General features: G+C 48.8%; 1 protein-coding gene across 3 annotated transcripts; it reads right to left on the bottom strand.

Annotated features, from left to right (window-relative positions):
• Positions 1-234: 234 nt before the first annotated feature.
• cped1 (cadherin-like and PC-esterase domain containing 1) lies at positions 235-23,983 on the bottom strand. Of its 3 annotated transcripts, none has more exons than XM_023952383.2 (21): positions 23,416-23,983; positions 16,989-17,154; positions 16,048-16,139; positions 15,876-15,975; positions 15,613-15,709; positions 15,348-15,495; positions 14,693-14,820; positions 14,541-14,613; positions 12,572-12,703; positions 12,090-12,194; positions 11,897-11,988; positions 11,776-11,831; positions 11,486-11,672; positions 11,249-11,417; positions 3,810-3,909; positions 3,603-3,739; positions 3,312-3,532; positions 3,014-3,115; positions 2,683-2,770; positions 2,461-2,607; positions 235-2,201 (listed from the first exon to the last, which is right to left on the bottom strand). In XM_023952383.2, exons 1-21 carry the CDS (start codon positions 23,593-23,595, stop codon positions 1,980-1,982), a joined length of 2,742 nt encoding a protein of 913 aa, XP_023808151.1. In that variant the 5' UTR covers positions 23,596-23,983; the 3' UTR covers positions 235-1,979. The 3 variants fall into 3 exon arrangements, with proteins under 3 accessions (XP_023808151.1, XP_023808152.1, XP_078797749.1); XM_023952384.2 differs by having other exon boundaries at positions 15,613-15,682; positions 23,416-23,977; XM_078941623.1 differs by lacking the exons at positions 235-2,201; positions 2,461-2,607; positions 2,683-2,770 and adding an exon at positions 2,781-2,938.
• Positions 23,984-25,210: the final 1,227 nt, after the last annotated feature.

The raw sequence follows: 25,210 nt of genomic DNA, 5'->3' as shown, positions 1-25,210 counted from the left end.
CTGATTGGCCCTGTGCAGGTGCTGACGTCGAAGCTGGACTCTTATTGGCCGAAAGGCTGAGAGACCTGTTGACCTTTGAGGTGAGGAGCAGGGTGGAGCTGAGCTCCTCCACCCACCGTGAGGAACCCAGCAAATCAGAACCAGAGGGTTCTGTTCTGGACAAAGCAGAACTTGATTAACGTCCTTATGAACATCTGAAGAGAAATTCTGATGAAGACGAGGGAAGCATGAACATTACGCATGGAAAACTTTATTTAACAACCATTCTGATTCATGAATGATCCGATCGTCTGACCTAAAGTGGATCCAGATCCTCTGACCTAAAGTGGATCCAGATCCTCTTCCAATCCAAACTTCCAGACAGAAATTCCTGCTACTGAACAGTTTTTCCAGATTCTTGGATTTCTTCCAGATCATCAAGTTAAATGAAATCTGTGTCCAAACCAACAAGTAAACTAGAATGAATGTCAAATCCATTCACATGTTAGTTTCCTAAAGTTCACCACTGTTGTTTTTCCACATCCAAAGAACCCAAAGGGAACATTCTTAGAACATTCTAGACACTGGATGGTCACATGACTTTATTCACAGTCTGTCCACACATTGGACTGGAATGATGGACTGATCCGAGTTGATGACATCACATGTGTGTTGTCCGCTCTGATTGGTCGTTTTACCTTACAGGAACATAAACCCACTGCACCTCAATCCAAACGGTTATTCTAAAATCGACGATCGATTTATGTCATTTATTAAGGATTTTATGACGGTGCAGGTCGATCTTATGAACATCTGGCCTCAGATCGATCTGGATGGATTGTAGGAATGTCAATCGCTTAACTGATCGTTACATCCATACTAAACATCTAAACAGAGATTCTGATGAAGCATCCGCAATGAAGAGGAGGGGAATCCCCCCCACCACCAACAGAAATCCTTCCCAAAACACGAAGACGAAACCACCTCTGGCTCTAAAGAAGATCACATCAATGTTTTAAAATTTCTTTATGAGGGCGGAGCCAAACTCACAGACAAGAAAACATCAGGTGGTCCAACCGTTCCCTGCACCAGTTCCTCAACCAGGAACGGATGGAGTCCAGTTTGGATGGCGGGGTGAGGTTCGGATCCAGCTTTTACACCTCCCACAATGTAGTTATTCCAGATTAAGATTACGCTTTAGAAAAGCAGATTCTTCTGAAACTTCCAAAACAGTTTAATCTTTGAGAAGATTTGTTGATCCAGACCAAAACCTGACTGAAGCAACTAGAACTACCCAGAACCGGTAAGAAACTGATAACCAAAAATCCCCTTTAAGGGTGCAGCTATCTTAGAGCAGAAAGGTGTTTGTTTCAGGTGTCTCTTTGACCGACTCAGTAAATAAACTACTAAACTGGGCGGTACCAGGAACTTGGCGGGCAGTGGCTCTGGTTCTTCTGGCCGTTTCAGTTCAGTCTAGTTGGATTTAGTTCTATGTGATCAGGGACAGCCTGGCTCTGACCAGTCCAGTTGGATCAGCTACAGAAACATCAATCTGACCCATAGGATATGATTGGCACTGCCAACAGAACTGGACCAGTTCAAATAGTTCCATTCTGACCCAGAGCATTTCCTTTCAGAGAAACAGAATGAACAGAAAACCTGCTGGAGAACCCATACCGTAAATTAATCAACCAGAACATCTTAGTTCTGACAGAATCCATACTTGTGGTGTCTTCTGAGGGCAGTCCAGTTGGAATCAATGGTCTCTTCCTGTACTCACCTGCCCCCCACCAATAAAGCTGGGTTCTTCTTTGACTGAAATTCTCCAAAATCCCTCCTGGTTTCAGTTTACCTGTGGCTTTGTGATGTTTTGCACATTTTTTGAAACAGACGTAAGACAAGTTTCAACAAAAACATCATTTCCAAAGTTCTGGTTTTTCAAAGTCTGACAGAATCCTGCAGGTGTCTACAGTCCTCGTTCAGCAGCACACAGGTGAGTCTCAGTCCTCGAATCTGGGACACAGGCGGCTCAGCAAGACCTCAGAGTACACCTGATTAACCGGCCCCCTGACATGATAGGTTGGAGGGGAAGACTGCTTCACCTGGTCTAGGTCCCGTGCGGGTGATGAGCTGGTCAGTCCGGATTCAGTTAGACCGGTCCTCGGTTCTTTGGTTCGGAATTGGGAATCATCCTGAGGTTTTGAATTTGGAAGTTTTTCCACCTGAAAAAAATGTTTTGACGGAGACAGTTGGACAGAAACAGGAGACCAGAATCTGTGTTAGTCAGGAATTGGAGTACTGCGATCTCAGGTGGATCCCATGTTTGTGGAGAACTGGACAATGATGTCCCATGAAGAACCTGTTAGGTGAGAACCAGACTACTGCGATCTCACCTAGATCCAGGTTCATTCTCGGTTGTGATTTTGGAACATCAGATTTTTCAGTTTGATCTAGAACTGACAGATGGCCGACGGACGTTACCTCATGGAAGTGGCAAGCACAGCGTCCCTGCAGAAACTCTTTGTGTCGACCCATGGTAATACTGAGCGTGTCAATCACCTCGAACCCTAGCTTCTCTGCTGTGGAGATAATTTCCAGGTTCTGTCTGAACAGAGCTTGGACCTCAGTCTGAAAGAAACACGAAGATCAATTGAAGCGCTTCGTTGAGATGATTCAGAAGATGGTTCTTCACGGGGAACTCACCAAAGTCAGGGATCTGATTCCATCCATAGGAAGGTGGAAGCCCATCCCCAGAGACTTGACAACAACCAAAACGTTCCGGAGAGACTTTCTGAATAGGAGAAAGACGATGATTGGCTGGAGATCACACCACTGTACGCTGAAGATCATGAACCACACTGTGGTTTGACTCCCAGGAGCTTTGGAGGTCCAATGGATTTGACATGAATGTTTTGGGGGGGTTCTGTCCTGTGGGTCAGGTCAGGACAGGGAACCATCTCTGAGAACTCAGAAATGTTCCGGTTAATGGCCTGGAAGACCTACATGAACTTGACCTTGCTGCTTTTCTTTTTACCTGTCCAGAACTTCCTGTATGGTTTTCAGGTGTTTGGTCTTCAGCCACTGAACTCCTCCCACCACCAGAACCGTCAGGTTGGAGTTCACCAGAGGTCCAGACCTTCAAAGAAAAGTGCTTCCATTTTTGAAGGTGAAAACGTGTTTCCGGTGTGAGGGCTTGCTCAAATGACTGATCGAGTCCCCATACTTGGACGGAACATCCCTGGGGTTTGGGCGCCGTCTCACAGGTACACCCATGACACTTCTGCAGCTCCTGACTGAACTTTAGGTTTTAGATGATTAGAACGTGCTCTCACCTGTCCAACAGTTGCAGCAGCACCTCCCTGAAAGCTGGCCTCTGGCTCCTCTCCATCCAGAACTGAGGGTAATACGAGTAGCTGACCTGGGACCGCCCCTTATTCAGGTTCTGATAGATCAGCGTGTTGTGAGCTTTGCCCCAGTCCTCCAGACTTGAGTTGAGTCGCTCCATCAGGAAGTACATCATCCCGCGGTTGGTGGAGTCCCCAATGAAGAGCACCTGAGAGAGAGGAGGCAGGTGATCCCCTTCCCCACCTGGACATCACATGATCTACAACCTGCTGACCCACCTTTCTGTCTGTCATACAGTCCTGCAGCAGGGGGCGCTTCACCAGCGGATGGTAACAACCGTCTGGTTGCCAGGCTACCTCTCTCCAATCACATGTCCTGTTGTCTGAACAGCTTAGACATGGAACCACCCACCGACCTGAGGGAGAACCGGGTCAGAGAAATGTCTGTGATGGACCACGTTGATGGCTCTCAGTGGGGCAACAGACCTGGGGCGCGTCCGGAGCTGCAGGTTTTTACTGGACTTGGAGACATGGCGTAAGGCTGAAGACCACAGGGAAGACTTGGCTGGACCAAAAGACTGCAGTCCTAGAGAGGGAGGGAGGAATGGAGGTTCAGATCTGACTGGAGGATCTTTAGATCCATTCTTTGGAGCAGCAAACCCTAAGGGAGGAAGTTTGGGAAGTTTTGGACGGGCTGCTCTTTGTGTGTGACGTCGGTTGGTAGCTTCGCTCAGGTTGGTCTCATGAAGCAATGAAGGAGCTGTGATCCTTCTGCCAGAACAGCGTGGTCCCCAAAAAGGAACCCGACACAGAGCAGAAGGGGACCTTTGGAACAAACTGAGTTTTTGATCGAGACACTGATCGCTTTTTCTGTTCATTTGTCCTGTTGAGCAGAAGCTCTGGATTCTGTAGACCTGCTCTCAAGTCCATCCATCAGCTTCGCGCTCCGGGATTCTTTCATCTTTCTGCTCCTTCACTCATTACCCTCAGAGGTCAGAAGTCAAACAAAGGCTTCCAGCTCTGCTCCGGGGCCCCTAGGAGCTCCTGCGTCTGGCTGTGACTTCAGAGCTGTCATCAAAAACACATCCTGCTAGAGCCTTATCTTCCTCAGCGACTGAAGGTTTTAACAAAGCAGCGCCACATTCCGCACGCCGGCGCCACAGCTCGCAACAAAGTGCGACAAGAAAACTTAACAGGGATTTTCTTGTTGGTACCTGAGCTGAATGCAAACACTCACACAGGCGCGGGCGGCGCAGCACGGAGATCAGCCAGGACCTCAAACACGCTGCCGCCGCACTTTCATCCTCAACAATAAACCGTTCAGGCCGAGCCTATGCATCCAAATGAAGTGCTGTCTGTAACGCTCAAGTCCATAGTAGGAAGAGGAGACAAGGAAGAGGAGGAAGCTCTTCAGCTGGAGATCATAACAAAGGAGAGAGAGGAAGAAGAGGAGGAAGAGTGAGAACAATTGATCTGCGGCTAGAAAATCCAAAACTTCTGCAGACATTTTGGGTTCCTGTCAGCAGAGGAACCTCCTTTCCAGCTGCAGCTTGAAAACCCAAAAACTCTTATCAGGTCAGAGAGAACCTGCAGAGAACCAATGCTGCAGTAGAACCGAGGAGATGAAGAGAAGAACCAAAAACTTTGGAGAGGGAAAGTATCCTGTTCGCAACTCAGATTCAGTTTCAGGATCAGATTTACTTTATGTTCTCTGGCAGGAAATTGAGTGAATTCCAGCTGCTTCTTCTCATGAACAAAAACGTTAAAAATATAGATTTTAACTTATACATCCTGTCGTTTACATAATCTATTTAAATAAACGAGTGGCTGGACGGACCAGTTGTCTTTCTGCAGGACTGGCACAAAGGAAACCAGGTTTCGATTCCTAGGGGGCACAAGGGACACCTCCAGAGACCGTAAATTCAACTCCTCAGCCAGGATAAATATGCTGTTGTGTCGGAAAGGACATCTGGCGAACAAACCACCTGTGCGGATCAGTGAAATGTTTGGCGACCCCTGGAGGGATATGCGGACCGCTTAGACGTCCACGGACCGCTAAGGCGTCCAAATACCGCTTAGATGTCCACGGACCGCTTAGGGGTCCAAAGACCGCTTAGGGGTCCACAGACCGCTTAGACGTCCAAGTACCGCTTAGAAGTCCACAGACGGCTTATACGTCCACGGACAGCTAAGGCGTCCACGGACCGCTAAGGCGTCCACGGACCGCTTAGGCGTCCACGGACCGCTTAGGCGTCCACGGACCGCTTGGGCGTCCAAGTACCACTTAGACGTTAACGGACCGCTTAGACGTCAACGGACCACTTAGACGTCAACGGACCGCTTAGGCATCCACGGAACGCTAAGGCGTCCACGGACCGCTTAGACGTCCACGGATCGCTAAGGCGTCCACGGACCGCTAAGACATCCACGGACCGCTTCGACGTCCAAGTACTGCTTAGTCGTTCACAGACCGCTTAGGCGTCCACGGACCGCTTAGGCGTCCACGGACCGCTTAGACGACCACGGACCGCTAAGGCGTCCACGGACTGCTTAGACGTCCACGGACCGCTAAGGCGTCCAAGTACCGCTTAGACGTCGACGGACCGCTTAGTGGTCCAAGGACCGCTTAGCCGTCCAAGTACCGCTTAGACGTCCAAGTACCGCTTAGACGTCCATAGACCGCTAAGGCGTCCACGGACCGCTAAGGCGTCCAAGTACCGATTAGACGTCCACGGACCGCTTAGGTGTCCAAGGACCGCTTTGACATCCACGGACCGCTAAGGCGTCCATGAAACCGCTTAGACGTTCACGGACCGCTAAGGCGTCCAAATACCGCCTAGACGTCCACGGACCACTTAGGCGACCACGGACCGCTTAGGGGTCCACAGACCCCTTAGGGGTCCAAGTACCGCTTAGACGTCCACGGACAGCTAAGGCGTCCACGGACCGCTAAGGCGTCCAAGTATCTGTATCGGGTGAAACTGTCTTTGACCTCTACATTTCATGAAAGATCTGCCAAAATCTGAAAAAAAATTCTCCTAACTATTAAATATGCTTTCTATAGGAGATATAATAATAAACGAGAATTTGCTGAGTCTGTGATTTTATTAGCAGCATCAGCGTAGACGTCCACGGACCGCTTAGGTGTCCACGGGCCGCTTAGACATCCACAGACCGCTTAGGCGTCCAAGTACCGCTTAGGCGTCCACACACCGCTAAGGCGTCCAAGTACCGCTTAAACGTCCACGGACCGCTTACTCGTCCAAGTACCGCTTAGGCGTCCAAGTACCGCTTAGACGTCCAAGGACTGCTAAGGCGTCCGCGGACCACTTAGGCGTCCGCAGACCGCTTAGACGTCCACGGACCGCTTAGGCGTCCAAGTGCCGCTTAGATGTCCACGGACCGCTTAGGGGTCCAAAGACCGCTTAGGGGTCCACAGACCGCTTAGACGTCCAAGTACCGCTTAGAAGTCCACAGACGGCTTATACGTCCACGGACAGCTAAGGCGTCCACGGACCGCTAAGGCGTCCACGGACCGCTTAGGCGTCCACGGACCGCTTAAGCGTCCACGGACCGCTTGGGCGTCCACGGACCGCTTGGGCGTCCAAGTACCACTTAGACGTTAACGGACCGCTTAGACGTCAACGGACCGCTTAGACGTCAACGGACCGCTTAGGCATCCACGGAACGCTAAGGCGTCCACGGACCGCTTAGACGTCCACGGATCGCTAAGGCGTCCACGGACCGCTAAGACGTCCACGGACCGCTTCGACGTCCAAGTACTGCTTAGTCGTTCACAGACCGCTTAGGCGTCCACGGACCGCTTAGGCGTCCACGGACCGCTTAGACGACCACGGACCGCTAAGGCGTCCACGGACTGCTTAGACGTCCACGGACCGCTAAGGCGTCCAAGTACCGCTTAGACGTCGACGGACCGCTTAGTGGTCCAAGGACCGCTTAGCCGTCCAAGTACCGCTTAGACGTCCAAGTACCGCTTAGACGTCCATAGACCGCTAAGGCGTCCACGGACCGCTAAGGCGTCCAAGTACCGATTAGACGTCCACGGACCGCTTAGGTGTCCAAGGACCGCTTTGACATCCACGGACCGCTAAGGCGTCCATGAAACCGCTTAGACGTTCACGGACCGCTAAGGCGTCCAAATACCGCCTAGACGTCCACGGACCACTTAGGCGACCACGGACCGCTTAGGGGTCCACAGACCCCTTAGGGGTCCAAGTACCGCTTAGACGTCCACGGACAGCTAAGGCGTCCACGGACCGCTAAGGCGTCCAAGTATCTGTATCGGGTGAAACTGTCTTTGACCTCTACATTTCATGAAAGATCTGCCAAAATCTGAAAAAAAATTCTCCTAACTATTAAATATGCTTTCTATAGGAGATATAATAATAAACGAGAATTTGCTGAGTCTGTGATTTTATTAGCAGCATCAGCGTAGACGTCCACGGACCGCTTAGGTGTCCACGGGCCGCTTAGACATCCACAGACCGCTTAGGCGTCCAAGTACCGCTTAGGCGTCCACACACCGCTAAGGCGTCCAAGTACCGCTTAGACGTCCACGGACCGCTTACTCGTCCAAGTACCGCTTAGGCGTCCAAGTACCGCTTAGACGTCCAAGGACTGCTAAGGCGTCCGCGGACCACTTAGGCGTCCGCAGACCGCTTAGACGTCCACGGACCGCTTAGGCGTCCAAGTGCCGCTTAGACATCCACGGACCACTTAGGCGTCCAAGTACCGCTTAAACGTCCACGGACCGCTTAGGCGTCCACAGACTGCTTGGGGGTCCACAGACCGCTTAGACGTCCAAGTACCGCTAAGAAGTCCACAGACCGCTTAGACGTCCACGGACCGTTTAGGCGTCCAAGTACCGCTTAGACGTCAACGGACCGCTTAGACGTCAAAGGACCGTTTAGGCATCCACGGACCGCTTAGGCGTCCACGGACCGCTTAGGCGTCCACGGACCGCTAAGTCGTCCACGGACCGCTAAGACGTCCACCGACCGCTCCGACGTCCACGGACCGCTTAGACGTCCACGGACCGCTTAGGTGTCAGCAGATCGCTTAGACGTCAACAAACCGCTTAGACGTCCACAGACCGCTAAGGTGTCCACGGACAGCTTAGGCGTCCAAGTACCGCTTAGACGTCCACGGACCGCAAAGGCGTCCAAGTACCGCTTAGACGTCCACGGAACGCTAAGGCGTCCAAGTACCGCTTAGACGTCCATGGACCGCTTAGGCGTCCGCAGATCGCTTAGACGTTCACGGACCGCTTAGGCGTCCACGGACCGCTTAGACGTCCAAGTACCGCTTAGACATCCACGGACCACTTAGGCTTCCAAGTACCGCTTAGACGTCCACGGACCACTTAGGCGTCCACGGACCACTTAGGCGTCCACGGACCGCTTAGACGTCCACGGACCGCTTAGACATCCACGGACAGCTTAGGTGTCAGCAGATCGCTTAGACGTCAACAGACCGCTTAGACGTCCACAGACCGCTAAGGTGTCCACGGACAGCTTAGGCGTCCAAGTACTGCTTAGACGTCCACGGACCACTTAGGCGACCACGGACCGCTTAGGGGTCCACAGACCCCTTAGGGGTCCAAGTACCGCTTAGACGTCCACGGACAGCTAAGGCGTCCACGGACCACTAAGGCGTCCAAGTATCTGTATCGGGTGAAACTGTCTTTGACCTCTACATTTCATGAAAGATCTGCCAAAATCTGAAAAAAAATTCTCCTAACTATTAAATATGCTTTCTATAGGAGATATAATAATAAACGAGAATTTGCTGAGTCTGTGATTTTATTAGCAGCATCAGCGTAGACGTCCACGGACCGCTTAGGTGTCCACGGGCCGCTTAGACATCCACAGACCGCTTAGGCGTCCAAGTACCGCTTAGGCGTCCACACACCGCTAAGGCGTCCAAGTACCGCTTAGACGTCCACGGACCGCTTACTCGTCCAAGTACCGCTTAGGCGTCCAAGTACCGCTTAGACGTCCAAGGACTGCTAAGGCGTCCGCGGACCACTTAGGCGTCCGCAGACCGCTTAGACGTCCACGGACCGCTTAGGCGTCCAAGTGCTGCTTAGACATCCACGGACCACTTAGGCGTCCAAGTACCGCTTAAACGTCCACGGACCGCTTAGGCGTCCACAGACTGCTTGGGGGTCCACAGACCGCTTAGACGTCCAAGTACCGTTAAGAAGTCCACAGACCGCTTAGACGTCCACGGACCGTTTAGGCGTCCAAGTACCGCTTAGACGTCAACGGACCGCTTAGACGTCAAAGGACCGCTTAGACGTCCACAGACCGCTAAGGTGTCCACGGACAGCTTAGGCGTCCAAGTACCGCTTAGACGTCCACGGACCGCAAAGGCGTCCAAGTACCGCTTAGACGTCCACGGAACGCTAAGGCGTCCAAGTACCGCTTAGACGTCCATGGACCGCTTAGGCGTCCGCAGATCGCTTAGACGTTCACGGACCGCTTAGGCGTCCACGGACCGCTTAGACGTCCAAGTACCGCTTAGACATCCACGGACCACTTAGGCTTCCAAGTACCGCTTAGACGTCCACGGACCACTTAGGCGTCCACGGACCACTTAGGCGTCCACGGACCGCTTAGACGTCCACGGACCGCTTAGACGTCCACGGACAGCTTAGGTGTCAGCAGATCGCTTAGACGTCAACAGACCGCTTAGACGTCCACAGACCGCTAAGGTGTCCACGGACAGCTTAGGCGTCCAAGTACCGCTTAGACGTCCACGGACCGCAAAGGCGTCCAAGTACCGCTTAGAAGTCCACGGAACGCTAAGGCGTCCAAGTACCGCTTAGACGTCCACGGACCGCTTAGGCGTCCGCAGATCGCTTAGACGTTCACGGACCGCTAAGGCGTCCACGGACCGCTAAGGCGTCCAAGTACCGCTTAAATGTCCACGGACGGCTTAGTCGTTCACGGACCGCTTAGGTGTCCAAGTAGCGCTTAGACGTCCATAGACCGCTAATGCGTCCACGGACCGCTAAGGCGTCCAAGTACCGCTTAGACGTCGACGGACCGCTTAGTGGTCCAAGGACCGCTTAGCCGTCCAAGTACCGCTTAGACGTCCAAGTACCGCTTAGACGTCCATAGACCGCTAAGGCGTCCACGGACCGCTAAGGCGTCCAAGTACCGATTAGATGTCCACGGACCGCTTAGGTGTCCAAGGACCGCTTTGACATCCACGGACCGCTAAGGCGTCCAAATGCCGCCTAGACGTCCACGGACCACTTAGGCGACCACGGACCGCTTAGGGGTCCACAGACCCCTTAGGGGTCCAAGTACCGCTTAGACGTCCACGGACAGCTAAGCCGTCCACGGACCGCTAAGGCGTCCAAGTATCTGTATCGGGTGAAACTGTCTTTGACCTCTACATTTCATGAAAGATCTGCCAAAATCTGAAAAAAAATTCTCCTAACTATTAAATATGCTTTCTATAGGAGATATAATAATAAACGAGAATTTGCTGAGTCTGATTTTATTAGCAGCATCACCAGAACATCACAGATTCCGTTTTTGTATCTCAGCCGAGCGGCTTTGATGTGTGGCAGCAGCTGCTGCTATAAATCCATTCTCTGAATAGAACTCCTGGTTAGGTCCAATAAATGGAAATGTTTCGGTGTCGGTTAGAGCAGGCGCCTCAACAGGTCAGCGGACGTGTCAAAGTCACATGAGCAAGGAGAATGTCCTGACATCAGAGTGACAGACGGATGTGAAGGATAGAATCCCGTAGATTTTCAGAACAAGTATTGCAAATAATAAATAAAACAGGAACAATGTAAGTTATGTCCCGGTACCAACTGACCCACATGGGTTCTCAGATGTGGACCATAACCCACCTGTCCTCTTATGTCACCTGCTGTGCTGACATACCTGCAGGAAGGAGCACATCACATGATCTCCCAACATGGGGAGAATGGGCCGGCCTTCGCGGAGCACATGGATGGTGTAGATCGCCATGACAACAAGGTGTTGTTGGGATCCCCCCGTCACGAGGATGCGGATCCTGCTGGTGCCCAGGCCCACGGGATAGTTGGCCAGTCTAGAAAGAACAGGCCTAAATATTGTGAGGACGGGGCTCAAGGACGGCAGGTGGGGCTCTGGACTCACCTGGGTCCTTGCTGCTCATCCAAGTGAACCTTACAGGTGGAGCTGACGGGCTTAGGACGGATCCGGACCAAAACCGTGTCGAATGTCACCTGTGCAGAGTACTCCTTTATCCTGGGACTGAAAGGCGGAGTCAGGGCAAGGGGGGGCTCTGTGTATATTTGTCTGAGGTGGGGGTCCACGCACACACCTGACACACAGAAAGGACATGCTGTGACATCTAAAGAGGGGGGTAAACTTCTATCCAACAGACAGAGCTGCAGGAGAAAAAGTCAAATGCAGACGTTCCTCACTTCCTTGTTTTGAAGATGCTGGCTCTTTATTGGTAGAGATGTTGACGTCCTCAGCTCTGAAAAGATCCAGACGTGTCACATGACGCATGCAGTGAAACATCACATGACATCAGGGTCTCACCTGTCTTTCTGCAGCAAAAAGACAATCTGCTGTTGAAGCTCTGAGAGGCTAAGAGGAGCCGAGGAGGAGGAGGAGGAGATCCTGGGATACAGCTGCAGAAACATGGTGGTGATAAATATCATGTGTATCTTTAAACACCAAATCCCTTCAGGACCTGCAGTGACCCCCCCCCCCCCCCCCCCCCCCCCCATACCAGGTGGAAGGGGAACGGAGTCTGAAGCTGCTGGAGGAAGCGTTGCAGGAACAGGAAGTGGCCCTGAGACAAACAGATGGGCCGTGTCCCTCTGCAGCTGCCAACCTGAACTCAAAAGACACACAAATTAGCCCCACCCACTGCTATGCTGCAGCTCTGACATCATTTCATGAGACCACGCCCCCCAGACCAGAATGATGGCAGGATGTTCATCATCTTCTGTCTCTGTTAGAAACATTTATGAAGCACCTTTTCCTACTTTTCTGTTCTAATTATTGTTACTTTATAACAAAATAAAATCTGTTTTCCAACGTTGTTATTTTATTTTGACAAAATAACTGATTTCCGGCAATAAAAAACTGAAAACATGAAACCTAATTTGCAGGTTTCCATGGAAACCTGTTGGAGATCTTGACACCGCACTGCTTCTGTTCTGAAGAACCGGTACGCTGAAAAACACGACATTAAGGTTCTGTGGTCACCTGGGCAGCTGAGGACAGGTATGTGGGTGGGGCCAGCAGGAAGTGCAGCACATCCTCCAGGATCTGGTCTCTAGTGATCTGTCTGTCAAAGGTGGTGTTGCTCAGAGAGGAGAAGTTCAGCTTAGTGTCCACCTGAAGACAGAAACACGCTGACATCTGCTGGACAATCAGTGTAACTGCAGCTGGTCTGAATTTAAACCCAAACTGGAACCAAGAAGCAGTGGCGGTTTTTGATATGGGCGATGTGGGCGGTCGCCCAGGGCGGCACTTCATAGGGGGCGGCATTTGCCGTGCCCGATGCGTTACAATGTACTACTATATTCAAAGAGGCGGCTTTGCGCTTTTAAATTGAAATTGCTTCAGCTGCCGACACTTAACACTTTAATTTTGACACAATGTCTTAAGAATGTCTTGATCCTGTTTCCTCTTCACACTTATGGTTAAAAAAAAAAAAAAAGATGAAATAACTCAGAGTGAAACAACGTAAAACAGGCACATGAAAAAGAATTAGGCAGAACAAACACCCGTGCTCAACCAAATTTCGACAAAAGCAGGCAATGGGGATTATTTCCCACAATTCCTTGCTCCGACACAGTAGACCCGACGCGCACGTGACCACCGCCCTCTGCTGCAAGACGCTTGCGGCCACACCTCTTTGCGGTAGTCTTTGGAACATAAGTCAAAAAACTCGAGAGGGGGGCGCAACTCGCCGGTGGCTGGCTGAATCACACTAACAGGTGATTGGGAGTCTTTTTCTATCTGACAATCAACTCTGGGCCGCAGCTGCGCCTGTCGTCATAGAGACGGAGCCGCGTGTGTCAGAGGGAAGGGGAGGGGGAGGGGTTGCAGGGGAACGGGGGCTTTAATAAACACAACTAAGGACACAAAACCAAAACCACTGCAGACGGGAGGCTAGAAACACTAAACACTCGAAACGGGGAGAGCAGACTAACATACTATGGACCAGCCCAGGAGGAAGGGAATGACAAGACTTAAATACATACAGACAACCGAGACACAGGTGAACACAATCAGGAAGGATGGGGAACCAAAGTTAAACTCACAACAAAAACGAAACAGGAAACCCTACAAAATAAGACAGGAAGTTAAACTCAAAACATGCCAGAACAAAAAGGAAACAAACCACAAGGGCAAAGAAACAGAAACCGTAACAGGGGTGGTGGGCGCAGACCATTTTTCATGGATTGAGTTTTTTTGGAGGATTTCTACTGTTGGTGTTGCACAAATTTAGGGAAATGCCAAATATTTTTGGAGTAATCCCACTGATGAATTCTATGATTTAGTCTTTAATGTTTTATAAGACCTAAACATATTAATCACAATAAGTTTTTTTTTTTAGATCTAATCCCTCTGATATGTTTCACAAAGACACACACAGGACGTCACACATTAAGAAATTATTGCTAAAACTGAAGCAGGAGTCCAGCTCTAAAAAAAATGCTCTAAAAAATGATGAAAGAGCAAAAAAAACGGAAATATTTGATTTGTTATTTCTTATTAATATTTCCAGGCTTTCTTTGTTTTGTCCTGCAGCATGTTCATATTTGTATAATTTTGACAGAATATCTTTCTATGGAGAGCAAAATATTATTTAAGGTTTAACTTGTGTTCCTGTTTTTATTTATATTTATGTTCAAAAAGTTCAGTTTAAAAGGTTTAAAAGTTTAGCTTTAGTGTGTTCAGTAAATGTTTATCTTCTTCGGCCCAAAACCTTAAGCGTGTTTTTAACTTAGGCCCCCTGTGTGACTGCGTTTGACCCCCCTGTAATACGAGTCTAGAAAATTCATGCATTTTTTGTGTAAAATGGCTAAATAGAAGATAGGGAACACAACAGGATGTTGTCAAATTTTGTAGGTGTGCGGGGGGGGGGGGGGGGGGGGGCTGTGGGGTTACTCGCCCAGGGAGTAAGTTAGTGTAGAACCGCCACTGCCAAGAAGACATCACTCACCTGGACAATGACAGGTGAGATGGAGCCCCTGAAGAGGAGGGTGAAGGTGAGAAGCTGGAAACACAGCAAACACCTGAAACACACAGAAAAGCTTCAGACTCCACCTTGGGAGATTTGACGCAGGTTAACCTGCTACGAAAACATCAGCTCGCCTTGGTGTTGCTTCCAGCATCTCACTGTTTGAGGCTGCTTGGAGCACCTCCCCCAGCACCTCCTTCAACTGCCTCAAAGCCTGATGGGAGTCAGACGCCCCCAGCTGCTGAAGCAGGAAATCTCGGATCTGAGAAAAGAAGGAGCCGGCGATGAAGATGAGCAGAAGAAATAAAAGTCAGACCTAAAGTCAGGACCATAAATCTTTGGACAGAGACACATTCTTTCTAATTTAGTTTCTGTACATTACCACAGTGAATTTGAAATCAAACAACTCAGATGCCATTGAAGTGCATCTGAGATGCCGCAAAACCCAGCATCTGCTGATGTCCAGGAGTTCAAGACTTCAGGCTGTCATCGCCAACAAAGGCTTTTCAACCAAATATTAGGAATGAGCATTTTGTTTTCAGTTATTTCATTTGTCCAATTACTGATGAGCCCATGAAATGAAGGGATTGTGTTTCAAAAATGCTTTAGTTTTTCACATTTTTATACAATCTTTTTGTTCAACCCATGGAATAAAAGCTGAAAGTCTGCACTTCAATGGCATCTGAGTTGTTTGATTTCAAATTCCCTGTGGTAATGTACAGAAACTACATTAGAAAGAATGTGTCTCTGTCCAAATATTGATGGTCCTGACTGTAGATGAAGGCTCACCTTGAGTGGCCGACCCTGCCGCTGCTGACTCTGCACCACTACCCCCACATCATGCAGGAAGGCGGTCAGCGGGCTGACAGACGTGACCAGGACGTAGACGTTCACCATAGCAACCAGAGCGGGAGATAGGACGTCCACAGGAGAGCTCCTGTCAGAGAACACAGCTGTCAGGTCACCTGAACTGACAAAAATCAAAGGAATTGACAGAACAGGAGCAGAGCTGGAGCTGAACCGCATCAGCCTCACCTGTTTTACAGACACACACCTGTCCTTATAAAGGAGCCGCTTCCAGGAGGTGGAGCCACAGGAGCGAGGCCTCATGGGTAATTCGGCTTCTGCAGAGGTAGATCTCTTTAACCAACCTGATAAAACAGGAGCTTTCATAGTGAATGTGTGTTACCATGACAACGGATGGAAACATTAAAGCTCAAATGATGTGACCAGAGATCTGTTTGCAGCTAAAGAAGGCGGAGTCAGCTCGGCCGTTATGATACGGTTGTATCAATGATCCTCAGGATGCAGACTCACCTGAAACCGACACACCTGTCTGCTGGGAGAGAGTGAGGAAGTGACAGAAACCTCCACCTGCATCGGAGAAGGCCTTCACCAACCCCGGTATTAGGTTTACCTGTTGGCGCACAGGTGATGTGTGATGTCATTGATCAGATGAGGACCGTAGCTACACACAGGTGAGTGTTACCATGTGGTCCTGCTGCAAGAGAGAGAAGCTGATCCTCCTCAGACAGCTCTGCTCTGCGCTGCTAAGACACAGCAGGAGGCTCCACCCATTCACTGTGGAAACAGACAGGAAGTAAGGTCAGATGCCACAGCCTGCTGTTAGGAAGGGCGGAGCTATGTGGGCCTGGAATCATAACCGCTTCAAAACAAATTAAAGAAGCGTCCCATATAGCTGACCTCTAAGCTCCGCCCAGAGTTTGACGCCAAGAGAATAGCCAAGGGTGAATCGCCAAATAGCGAGGAACACCAACTAGCTCTGAAAAGATCTCATGCACACCACTTTGCTTCTCGTGCGCACAAGAAGCCCATGTTTGTTTTGTCCTGGGGGGCTGTCTCTTTGTCCCGGGGGCCTGTCTCTTTGTCCCGGGGGGCTGTCTCTTTGTCCCGGGGGGCTGTCTCTTTGGGACTCTGAGGATTGTTGATTTGTTCTTCACTAACGTGTTTTCTACACGAGAAGCTCCTCCCACATCATCTTCACAGGCTTTTCTCCAGCCTGAACACCGACACTGAAGCTGCAGGGAACCTTCATAAGATGACGATGAAGACGAGACTCTGGATGAAGAGCTCAGGACATACAGATGTTGAGAGTCTCCAGTGAAGCAGAAGAACAGGGAGAGGCAGGGACCTTCTGGGGGGGGTCTGGTTTATTTTCTTTGGGGGTTTCTTCAGACAGAACACCCCCATAAAGCTCCCCTTCTTGCAAAACCTCTTCAGACTTTTTCTCTGCTGTTGCTCTTTCTTCTTCCTGACCTGCTGAACTCAGATCTGTTTGTGTTTGCAGCTGCAGACAGGAAGTCTCCGCCCCACTGACCGGAAACACAGGAAGTGAAGAGTGCACACGTGCACACACCCAGACACCTTCCACACGTGCACACACCCAGACCACGTGCATTGTTGCCTCACCTTGTTTACCCGGCTGCATCCACAGAAAGCTCCGGGTCTCTGCATATCTGGACATTTGGACCTCATAGTCCATCTGCTGCAGAACCTGCTGGTACAACTGGACCTCAGTGTCCCAGACCGGCAGCTGACCAATCAGAACCACGGCCCGGTGATGAAGAGGAGGCCTCTGTGAGAAGACAGAGATGATTGGATGATCATCATCAGACTCACACACATGCACATTTATGCACACACACCACACACACACACGTACTACAGACCAACATGCTGATGATGATCATCATCAGACTCAAACACATGTACCCACACACATGCACATTTATGCACACACACCACACACACACACACCACACACACACACATGCACATTTATGCACACACACACACACCACACACGTACTACAGACCAACATGCACACACGCACCACACACACACACCACACACACACACACACCACACACACACATGCACATTTATGCACACACACCACACACACACACGTACTACAGACCAACATGCACACACGCACCACACACACACACCACACACACACACACACCACACACACACATGCACATTTATGCACACACACCACACACACACACGTACTACAGACCAACATGCACACACGCACCACACACACACACCACACACACACACACACCACACACACACATGCACATTTATGCACACACACCACACACACGTACTACAGACCAACATGCACACACGCACCACACACACACACCACACACACACACACACATGCACATTTATGCACACACACCACACACACACACGTACTACAGACCAACATGCACACACGCACCACACACACACACCACACACACACACACACCACACACACACATGCACATTTATGCACACACACCACACACACACACGTACTACAGACCAACATGCACACACGCACCACACACACACACCACACACACACATGCACATTTATGCACACACACCACAAACACACCACACACACGCACCACACACACACCACACACACACATGCACATTTATGCACACACACCACAAACACACCACACACACGCACCACACACACACACCACACACACACACATGCACATTTATGCACACACACCACAAACACACCACACACACGCACCACACACACACCACACACACACATGCACATTTATGCACACACACCACAAACACACCACACACACGCACCACACACACACACCACACACACACACATGCACATTTATGCACACACACCACAAACACACCACACACACGCACCACACACACACCACACACACACATGCACATTTATGCACACACACCACAAACACACCACACACACGCACCACACACACACCACACACACACATGTACTACAGACCAACATGCACACACGCACCACACACACACACCACACACACACACATGCACATTTATGCACACACACCACACACACACGCACACACCACACACACACATGCACATTTATGCACACGCACCACACACACACCACACACACACACGCACCACAGACCACACACACACATGCACTACACACACACACACACAGGAAGACATGGACAGACACAAACCCAGAGGAAGTCTCCATCTTCTGAGTTAACAACCGAGTTTCAGCAGGTTTTTCTGAATTTTCCCCCAAAAGAAGACTGAAGGGTTGTCTGCCAATCAAACCCCATTTGTTTTGACATCATAAATTCTTAAATATTTCGGGATGAAATCCCACAGGTGTGCCTGGATGCCTCCCCTGTTGGTTCCTCTCTTGTTTCTGTATCTGTCAGCTGTTTGCTCTCCTTTTTCTTCACCTCCTTCAGACTCTTTTTCTTGAAGGAATGGAGGTTCCACCAACACACTCATAGCACCAAAGGCTGTAATGTGTTCTAGAAACATCCGGAGGGTTCTAAAATGACCAGGAGGTGATGACCCGTTTCTGAGGGTCAGAGGTCACAAATGGGGACAGGTGATGGTCTTCACTGCAGCTGTCAGACCAGAATCAGCAAACAGAGAACCCTGAATGCAGCATTTGCTCCTTCCAGCCTCAGAACCTCTAAAAACTCTGGGGACTGTAAGGCAGAAGCAAAAGGATGTTCCAACAACATAACGGTGAAAGTCATGTGACTGAAAGTCATCACCAGACACGGTCAGGTGATCAGTGTCTGGAATGAAGGCCGAATGTGATTCTTCACATTCACAGAACATAGAGGATTTGATTTTTCCACCAATTTCCCACGGAAAGAGAATGCCTCCATTAAGGCGAGCTACGGGTTCAGATGATTCTTCATCCGTGTGTGTGTGTGGGGGGGGGGGGGGGGGTGTGTGTGTGTGTGTGTGTGTGTGAACGTATCATTTCTGCCCTGCACAGACAGAAAAAGACCTCTGGAAGAATCAGATCAGCAGCTGTGGGTTCTGTTGGTGTTTGCAGCTGTCAATCACTCAACCTTTAATTATTGCCCCTCCCTGCCCTGAAGATGCAAACGCATTACCCAGTCTCTGCTTCCCCACTTTTCATCCAACGTTCTCTTATGTTCCAGTTCAGAAGATTCATCAGAACCTTGGTTCTACCTCTTGTGTCACTATTTCCAGTCCTCAACCTGTGTCTCTTTTCTCCTCTTGCAGTATCCCTCTACCGCCAGTTTTAGATCTAATCCATGAATTCAAACATTCACCTGTCAGTTTGACCTCCTCTTTACTGTTCCTAATTCTGCTCTCATCCACTCCTCCTTTCAAACTGCAGATAAAAGCCCTGGATTAGATGAATCTATTTGAATCGGTTAGTTCAAAAGGGGCCCAAGTCCAAGAGGTTTGTTTTTCCAGGAAAAGATTTTAATTGCATATCTTAAAGGGAGGCTGCACCAAATGATTCATACTTTACCCAGATTTAGCAGCAGTTCATAGCTTACTAATGCTATAATATGAAGCCCCTCACTTTTATCATTTCAGAGGACTAGCAAACTAAAGTCTCTGGACTTGGGCCCTTCTTGAATTAAACAGGGGTGCTGCCATATTGGATAACTAGTGCTGCCATCTATGGGATAAAGCTAAACTCATGCAAGAGAGGCCCAAGTCCAGGAATTTAGCACTTAATGCATTTTAAATGTCAAGCATAGTCAATACATTACAACAGACTTGGGACATTTTTGCACATGATTAGATAGCTTTTCCCTTGAAGACCATAGATCATCTACAGTCAGGACCATCAATATTTGGACAGAGACACATTCTTTCTAATGTAGTTTCTGTGCATTACCACAGTGAATTCTAAATAAAACTACTCAGAAGCCATTGAAGTGCAGACTTTCAGCTTTTATTCCACGGGTTGAACAAAAAGATTGTATAAAAATGTGAAAAACTAAAACATTTTTTAAACACAATCCCTTCATTTCATGGGCTGGTAAGTCATTGGACAAATGAAATAAGTGAAAACCAAATGCTCATTCCTAATATTTGGTTGAAAAGCCTTTGTTGGCAATGACAGCCTGAAGTCTTGAACTCATGGACATCACCAGATGCTGGGTTTTCTCCTTCTGAATGCTCTGCCAGGCCTTTACTGCAGCGGCAAACAGTTGCTGTTTGTTTGTGGGCCTTTCTGTCTGAAGTTTAGTCTTCAACAAGTGAAATGCTGCTCAATGGGGTTAAGATCAGGTGACTGACTTGGCCATTCCAGAATATTCCACTTCTTTGCTTTAATAAACTCCTGAGTTGCGTTGGCTGTATGTTTTGGGTCGTTGTCCATCTGGATTATGAAACGCCGTCCAATCAGTTTGGCTGCATTCACCTGGATCTGCGCAGACAGGGCTGCATTCACCTGGATCTGTGCAGACAGGTTGTCTCTGAACACCTCAGAATTCATTGGGCTGCTTCTGTCCTGTGTCACGTCATCAATAAACACTAGTGTCCCAGTGCCACTAGCAGCCATGCACGCCCAGACCATCACACTGCCTCCACCGTGTTTTACTGATGATGGAGTGTGCTTTAGATCAGGAGCTTCTCCACGCTTTCTCCATACTTTTCTCTTGCCATCATTCTGGTAAAGGTTGATTTTGGTTTCATCTGTCCAAAGAATGTTTTTCCAGAACTTTTTAGATGCTTTTTAGCAAAGTCCAATCTAGCCTTCCTGTTCTTGAGGCTTCTGAGTGGCTTGCATCTTGCAGTGTTCCCTCTGGATCTACTTTCATGCAGTCTTCTTTTGATGGTAGACTTGGATATTGATCCGTCTACCTCCTGGAGAGTGTTGTTCACTTGGTTGGCTGTTATGAACGGGTTCCTCTTCACCATGGAAATGATTCTGCCATCATCCACCACTGTTGTCTTCCGTGGACGTCCAGGTCTTTGTGCGTTGCTGAGTTCACCAGTGCTTTCTTTCTTTCTTTCTCAGGATGTACCACACTGTTGGTGTTGCCACTCCTAATACTGTAGCAGTTTCTGGTTTCATGTTTTTTTTCTGTTTTCTCAGCTTAATGATGGCTCCTTTCACCTGCATGGAGAGCTCCTTTGACTGCATGTTGTCTGTTCACAGCAAAATCTTCCAAATGCAGCACGAGTCCTCTAATCAACTCCAGGCCTTTTATCTGCTTCACTCAGAATGACATAACAAGGGAATTGCCCACACCTGCCCATTCAATTGCATGGAGGTCAATTGTCCAATTACTTACCATGAAATGAAGGGATTGTGTTTAAAAAATGTTTTAGTTTTTCACATTTTTATACAATCTTTTTGTTCAACCCATGGAATAAAAGCTGAAAGTCTGCTCTTCAATGGCATCTGAGTTGTTTGATTTCAAATTCACTGTGGTAATGTACAGAAACTAAATTAGAAAGAATGTGTCTCTGTCCAAATATTTATGGTCCTGACTTTAATATCTCTATTTTGAAAAATTGTGAACTTGGGCCCCTTTTGAACCAACCGATTCAATTGTAATAACCTATTCCACATTTCCAATCTGCCTTTCCTTTCAAACATTTTCCAAAAAGTAGTAGCTTCCCACCTCCAGGTACATCTTTCTCAAAACATCGTCTTGGAGCAGTTCCGTTTTCGTCCTCTTCATCGCACTGAAACTGCTCTGGTAGGTTTGGGAGGACCTCCTGGTGGAGTCCAGCCTCCTCAGAGTTCTTGTCCTCCTCGACCTCAGTGCAGCCTTAGACAAACATTTCTCATTCTACCGTCCTACAGCGACCCTCGGCTATTGCCATTCCTCGCACCAGCCTCCACTGGTTTGAGTCTTTCCTCTCCGGCCGCAGAGCCTTCCCCAGTCATCTCAGGGGTGCCCCAGGGCTCTGTCCTTGGGCCGCCCCTCTTCATCATTTACCTCCTCCCACCTGGAAATATTTTCAAGAAATTCAATGTACAACTCCACTGTTACGCTGACGATGCACAGCTTTATTTATTGACCACACCCCACTCTACACTCCCCCCCAGAGCTCTCACAACCTGCTTATCAGAAGTTCGATCTTGGTTCTTGTCAAAATCATTGCAACTTCTCCTTTTGCTTCCAAAGCCGTCTCTAACTGCAGTCACCATACCCTCTGCTGTGACCATCTGGTCTCCTCCTACGAAGTAAGACGTCTTGCTGTCATACGTGACAGCTGCCAATCATTTCACTCTTATGTCCTTTGATATTTCCTGGTCATCGTTCTTTCATCTACCAACATCTTCGAGCCTCCCTCCCTCCCCACAGAACCTGTGTTTTTGGTTCACAGCCTTGTCCCTTCTCGCTTGGACTTCTGCAACTCTCTCCTCTTCGACCCCCCAGCAGGAAAAAGTCCAGCTGGACAGAACTCTGTCACCCGGATTATTGCCAAAACACTTCACCCCGCGCCGCCCCTGAAATCAGGAACACACCTCTTTCTTTTTATTTTATTTCAGTCCAAACTCAAAACTCATCTGTTACAAATGTCGGCTGCTCTTCATTCCTGTTTTCTCTACATTTTTAGAATAGTAACCGTTTTTATTTTTGGTGTTGGTCCCAACTGTAAAGTGTCCTTGGGAGTCCGGAAAGGTGCCTTAAATTATGTTTTTTACTATTAGTATTAAACTCAAAGAGGAAGGAGGAGTCTGAAGTGATGTAATTATGAGAACAGCCAATCCATCACGACGCTCCATCAGTGGTTCCTTCCATTTGATTCCAATCAGCTCTAAAGTTTAGGGTGGAGGTCAAACCAGCAAAACACACATCAGCTGAACGAAAAGACCCCGCCCATAAAAGAAAAGACTCCGCCCGCACTCGAGGATCCGTTTGGGTTCTCAGACTCCAGATGGGTCAAAGCAGAACCAGAGGGGCAGTACTTGGCTGGTGTTTGTCAGTCCAGGACAGTAACGGACTTCCTGACTGGATAAGGTTCCGGACCGGACCTTTCAACTGCTCTTCTGAGGACTTTGTCAGCAGACCTGGAGGTGTGACTCACCTGTGCGTCCTTGTGCGCAGACTCCAAAGCGGAGATCAGCCTCCTGGTGTCCAGCAGAGATTCAGCGGACCCACGCTGCGAACCGGACTGGGGTTTGGACCGGTTCCAGCTCATATAGCAGACACACAGAAACAAAAGCAACAGCACGGGCCCGGTGAGCGCGCGCCGGCGTAGGAGCATTCTGAAGAAGAGGACCAACCCCCTCAAAAAAAAGTTTTCCAGTCCAGAACCGGAACCCCGTCTCTGCTCCAGACAGTAAACTAGGCTGCCGTCCGAATGGTGTCCGGTTCTAAATCCAGAGCAGCTAAAGTCTGAAGCTGTCTGGGAGGTCGGGACCTCCTCCCTGTTTCTCCTGCGCGTGCCCGCTAAGGTTATTTCGGGATTGCGCGCGCGCAGCTACGTGAAAGCAAAATACTTTCTGGAAACGTCCGTCTGTCCAGACTAGATCCCGAGTCCAGTCTGAAATGTTCCAAACGGACCGCTTCAGACGCGGTTCTGACCCGGAGTCCTGGTGGAAGTGAGCTGGACCTCACCAGCATCTGCTTCTCATCAACAGGCACGTGGGTGTGAACGCGCGCGCGCTCTGGCACGCAGACTCTCTGATTGGAGATGATCCGGATCACTGCGCTCCTTACGCGCCCGGTTCTGGTTCTGCTGTCCGAACCACAGTGGATCACACACCGGAGCCGCAAAGGCTCGTTCTAGCGGGTTCGGGGAAAAGGTCAGAACTTTTTGGTATCATGAAAGGAAAGTCAGAAAGAAAGAAAGAGGTTCGGTTTTTACCGGATCTTAGGTCCGCAAAGTGAGGAGGCCTCTGCAGGGGCGCGCACAGGATTTTACAGGGACGGGGGCTCACAGGGGGAGAAAGGCAGCAAAAACACATTTTTGTCCTGTAACCCCTTGTTCTATCCTAGGCACTTTAACATTGGGAGTTGGGTCATCTAGACCCACTAGACCCTTTTTTCTTCAATGATTTGTGATCTTCACTGGTGTCCATGGATTACATGAAATCTTTCCACCTTTGTCATGGTAGGGAGAACACGTCAATGTTAGGGGGGGCGGGGTGCTGGGGGTCATACACTGTCAGAAAAAAGGGTACGGTTGGGGTACGTTTGTGAACACTTAGGGTACAAATGGTGAATTTGTACCCTAAGTGAGTCATAATTACACCTTAGGGTACTCATATCTACCATTTAAGGATAAAAAAGGTACAAATATGTTTCCAACCATCAGAGGGCCCATATTTGGACCCTTTATTCCACAAACAAAGGTACAATCACTTGTGTGACAAAAGTAATAATTCAAAGTGTATGAAACGTCACCCAAAATCATTTAATACGTTGTTGGTTATTTATTTAAATAACCAAATATATTTAAGAGAGCACACATCTTTTATGACTAGTTCTGAACAGTACACAAGCAAATTATATTTTATTGATTGTGCAGAGCATCAAGATAATAACTTTTAAACATGTATTAGTGTGAGCCTGTTTTTTTTACTTATATATAAGTAAAAATATACTTATATTTAATTTAGAGCAAAAGCACAATGTAGACAAAATTATTTGATGTTTTTCACCTTATATGGTGTACTTTAACTTGGCCTAAGTTCAATTTAAATTTCTAGTTTTTGAGCTGTTAATTTAAGTTATTTTTTTTCTAATCATGCATTCTCATAAAAAAGTAAATTTCTCTGTTACTACGATACATTAAGTGTACATATTAGTACCTTTTAGCTTTTGTACCTACACAGGAAAAATGAGAGAGTACTTTTTTCGGAGTTACCATCAGTATT

Source organism: Oryzias latipes, chromosome 23, assembly GCF_053564925.1.
Source record: "Oryzias latipes strain Hd-rR chromosome 23, Olatipes_Hd-rR_3.1".
NCBI classification, from domain to species: domain Eukaryota; kingdom Metazoa; phylum Chordata; class Actinopteri; order Beloniformes; family Adrianichthyidae; genus Oryzias; species Oryzias latipes.
Note: the sequence above shows the minus strand (reverse complement) of the source record. Positions and strands in the feature narration are given on the sequence as shown.

Excerpts from the sequence above, each read along its gene's own strand:
- cped1 (XM_023952383.2), bottom strand. The coding sequence starts at position 23,595 with ATGCTCCTACGCCGGCGCGCGCTCACCGGGCCCGTGCTGTTGCTTTTG. Across the intron at positions 15,496-15,612 it reads CGGCTCCTTTATAAGGACAG|GAGCTCTCCTGTGGACGTCC; the intron begins GTGTGTGTCTGT and ends GTTCTCTGACAG. Across the intron at positions 14,614-14,692 it reads ATGCTGGAAGCAACACCAAG|GTGTTTGCTGTGTTTCCAGC; the intron begins GCGAGCTGATGT and ends TGTGTGTTTCAG.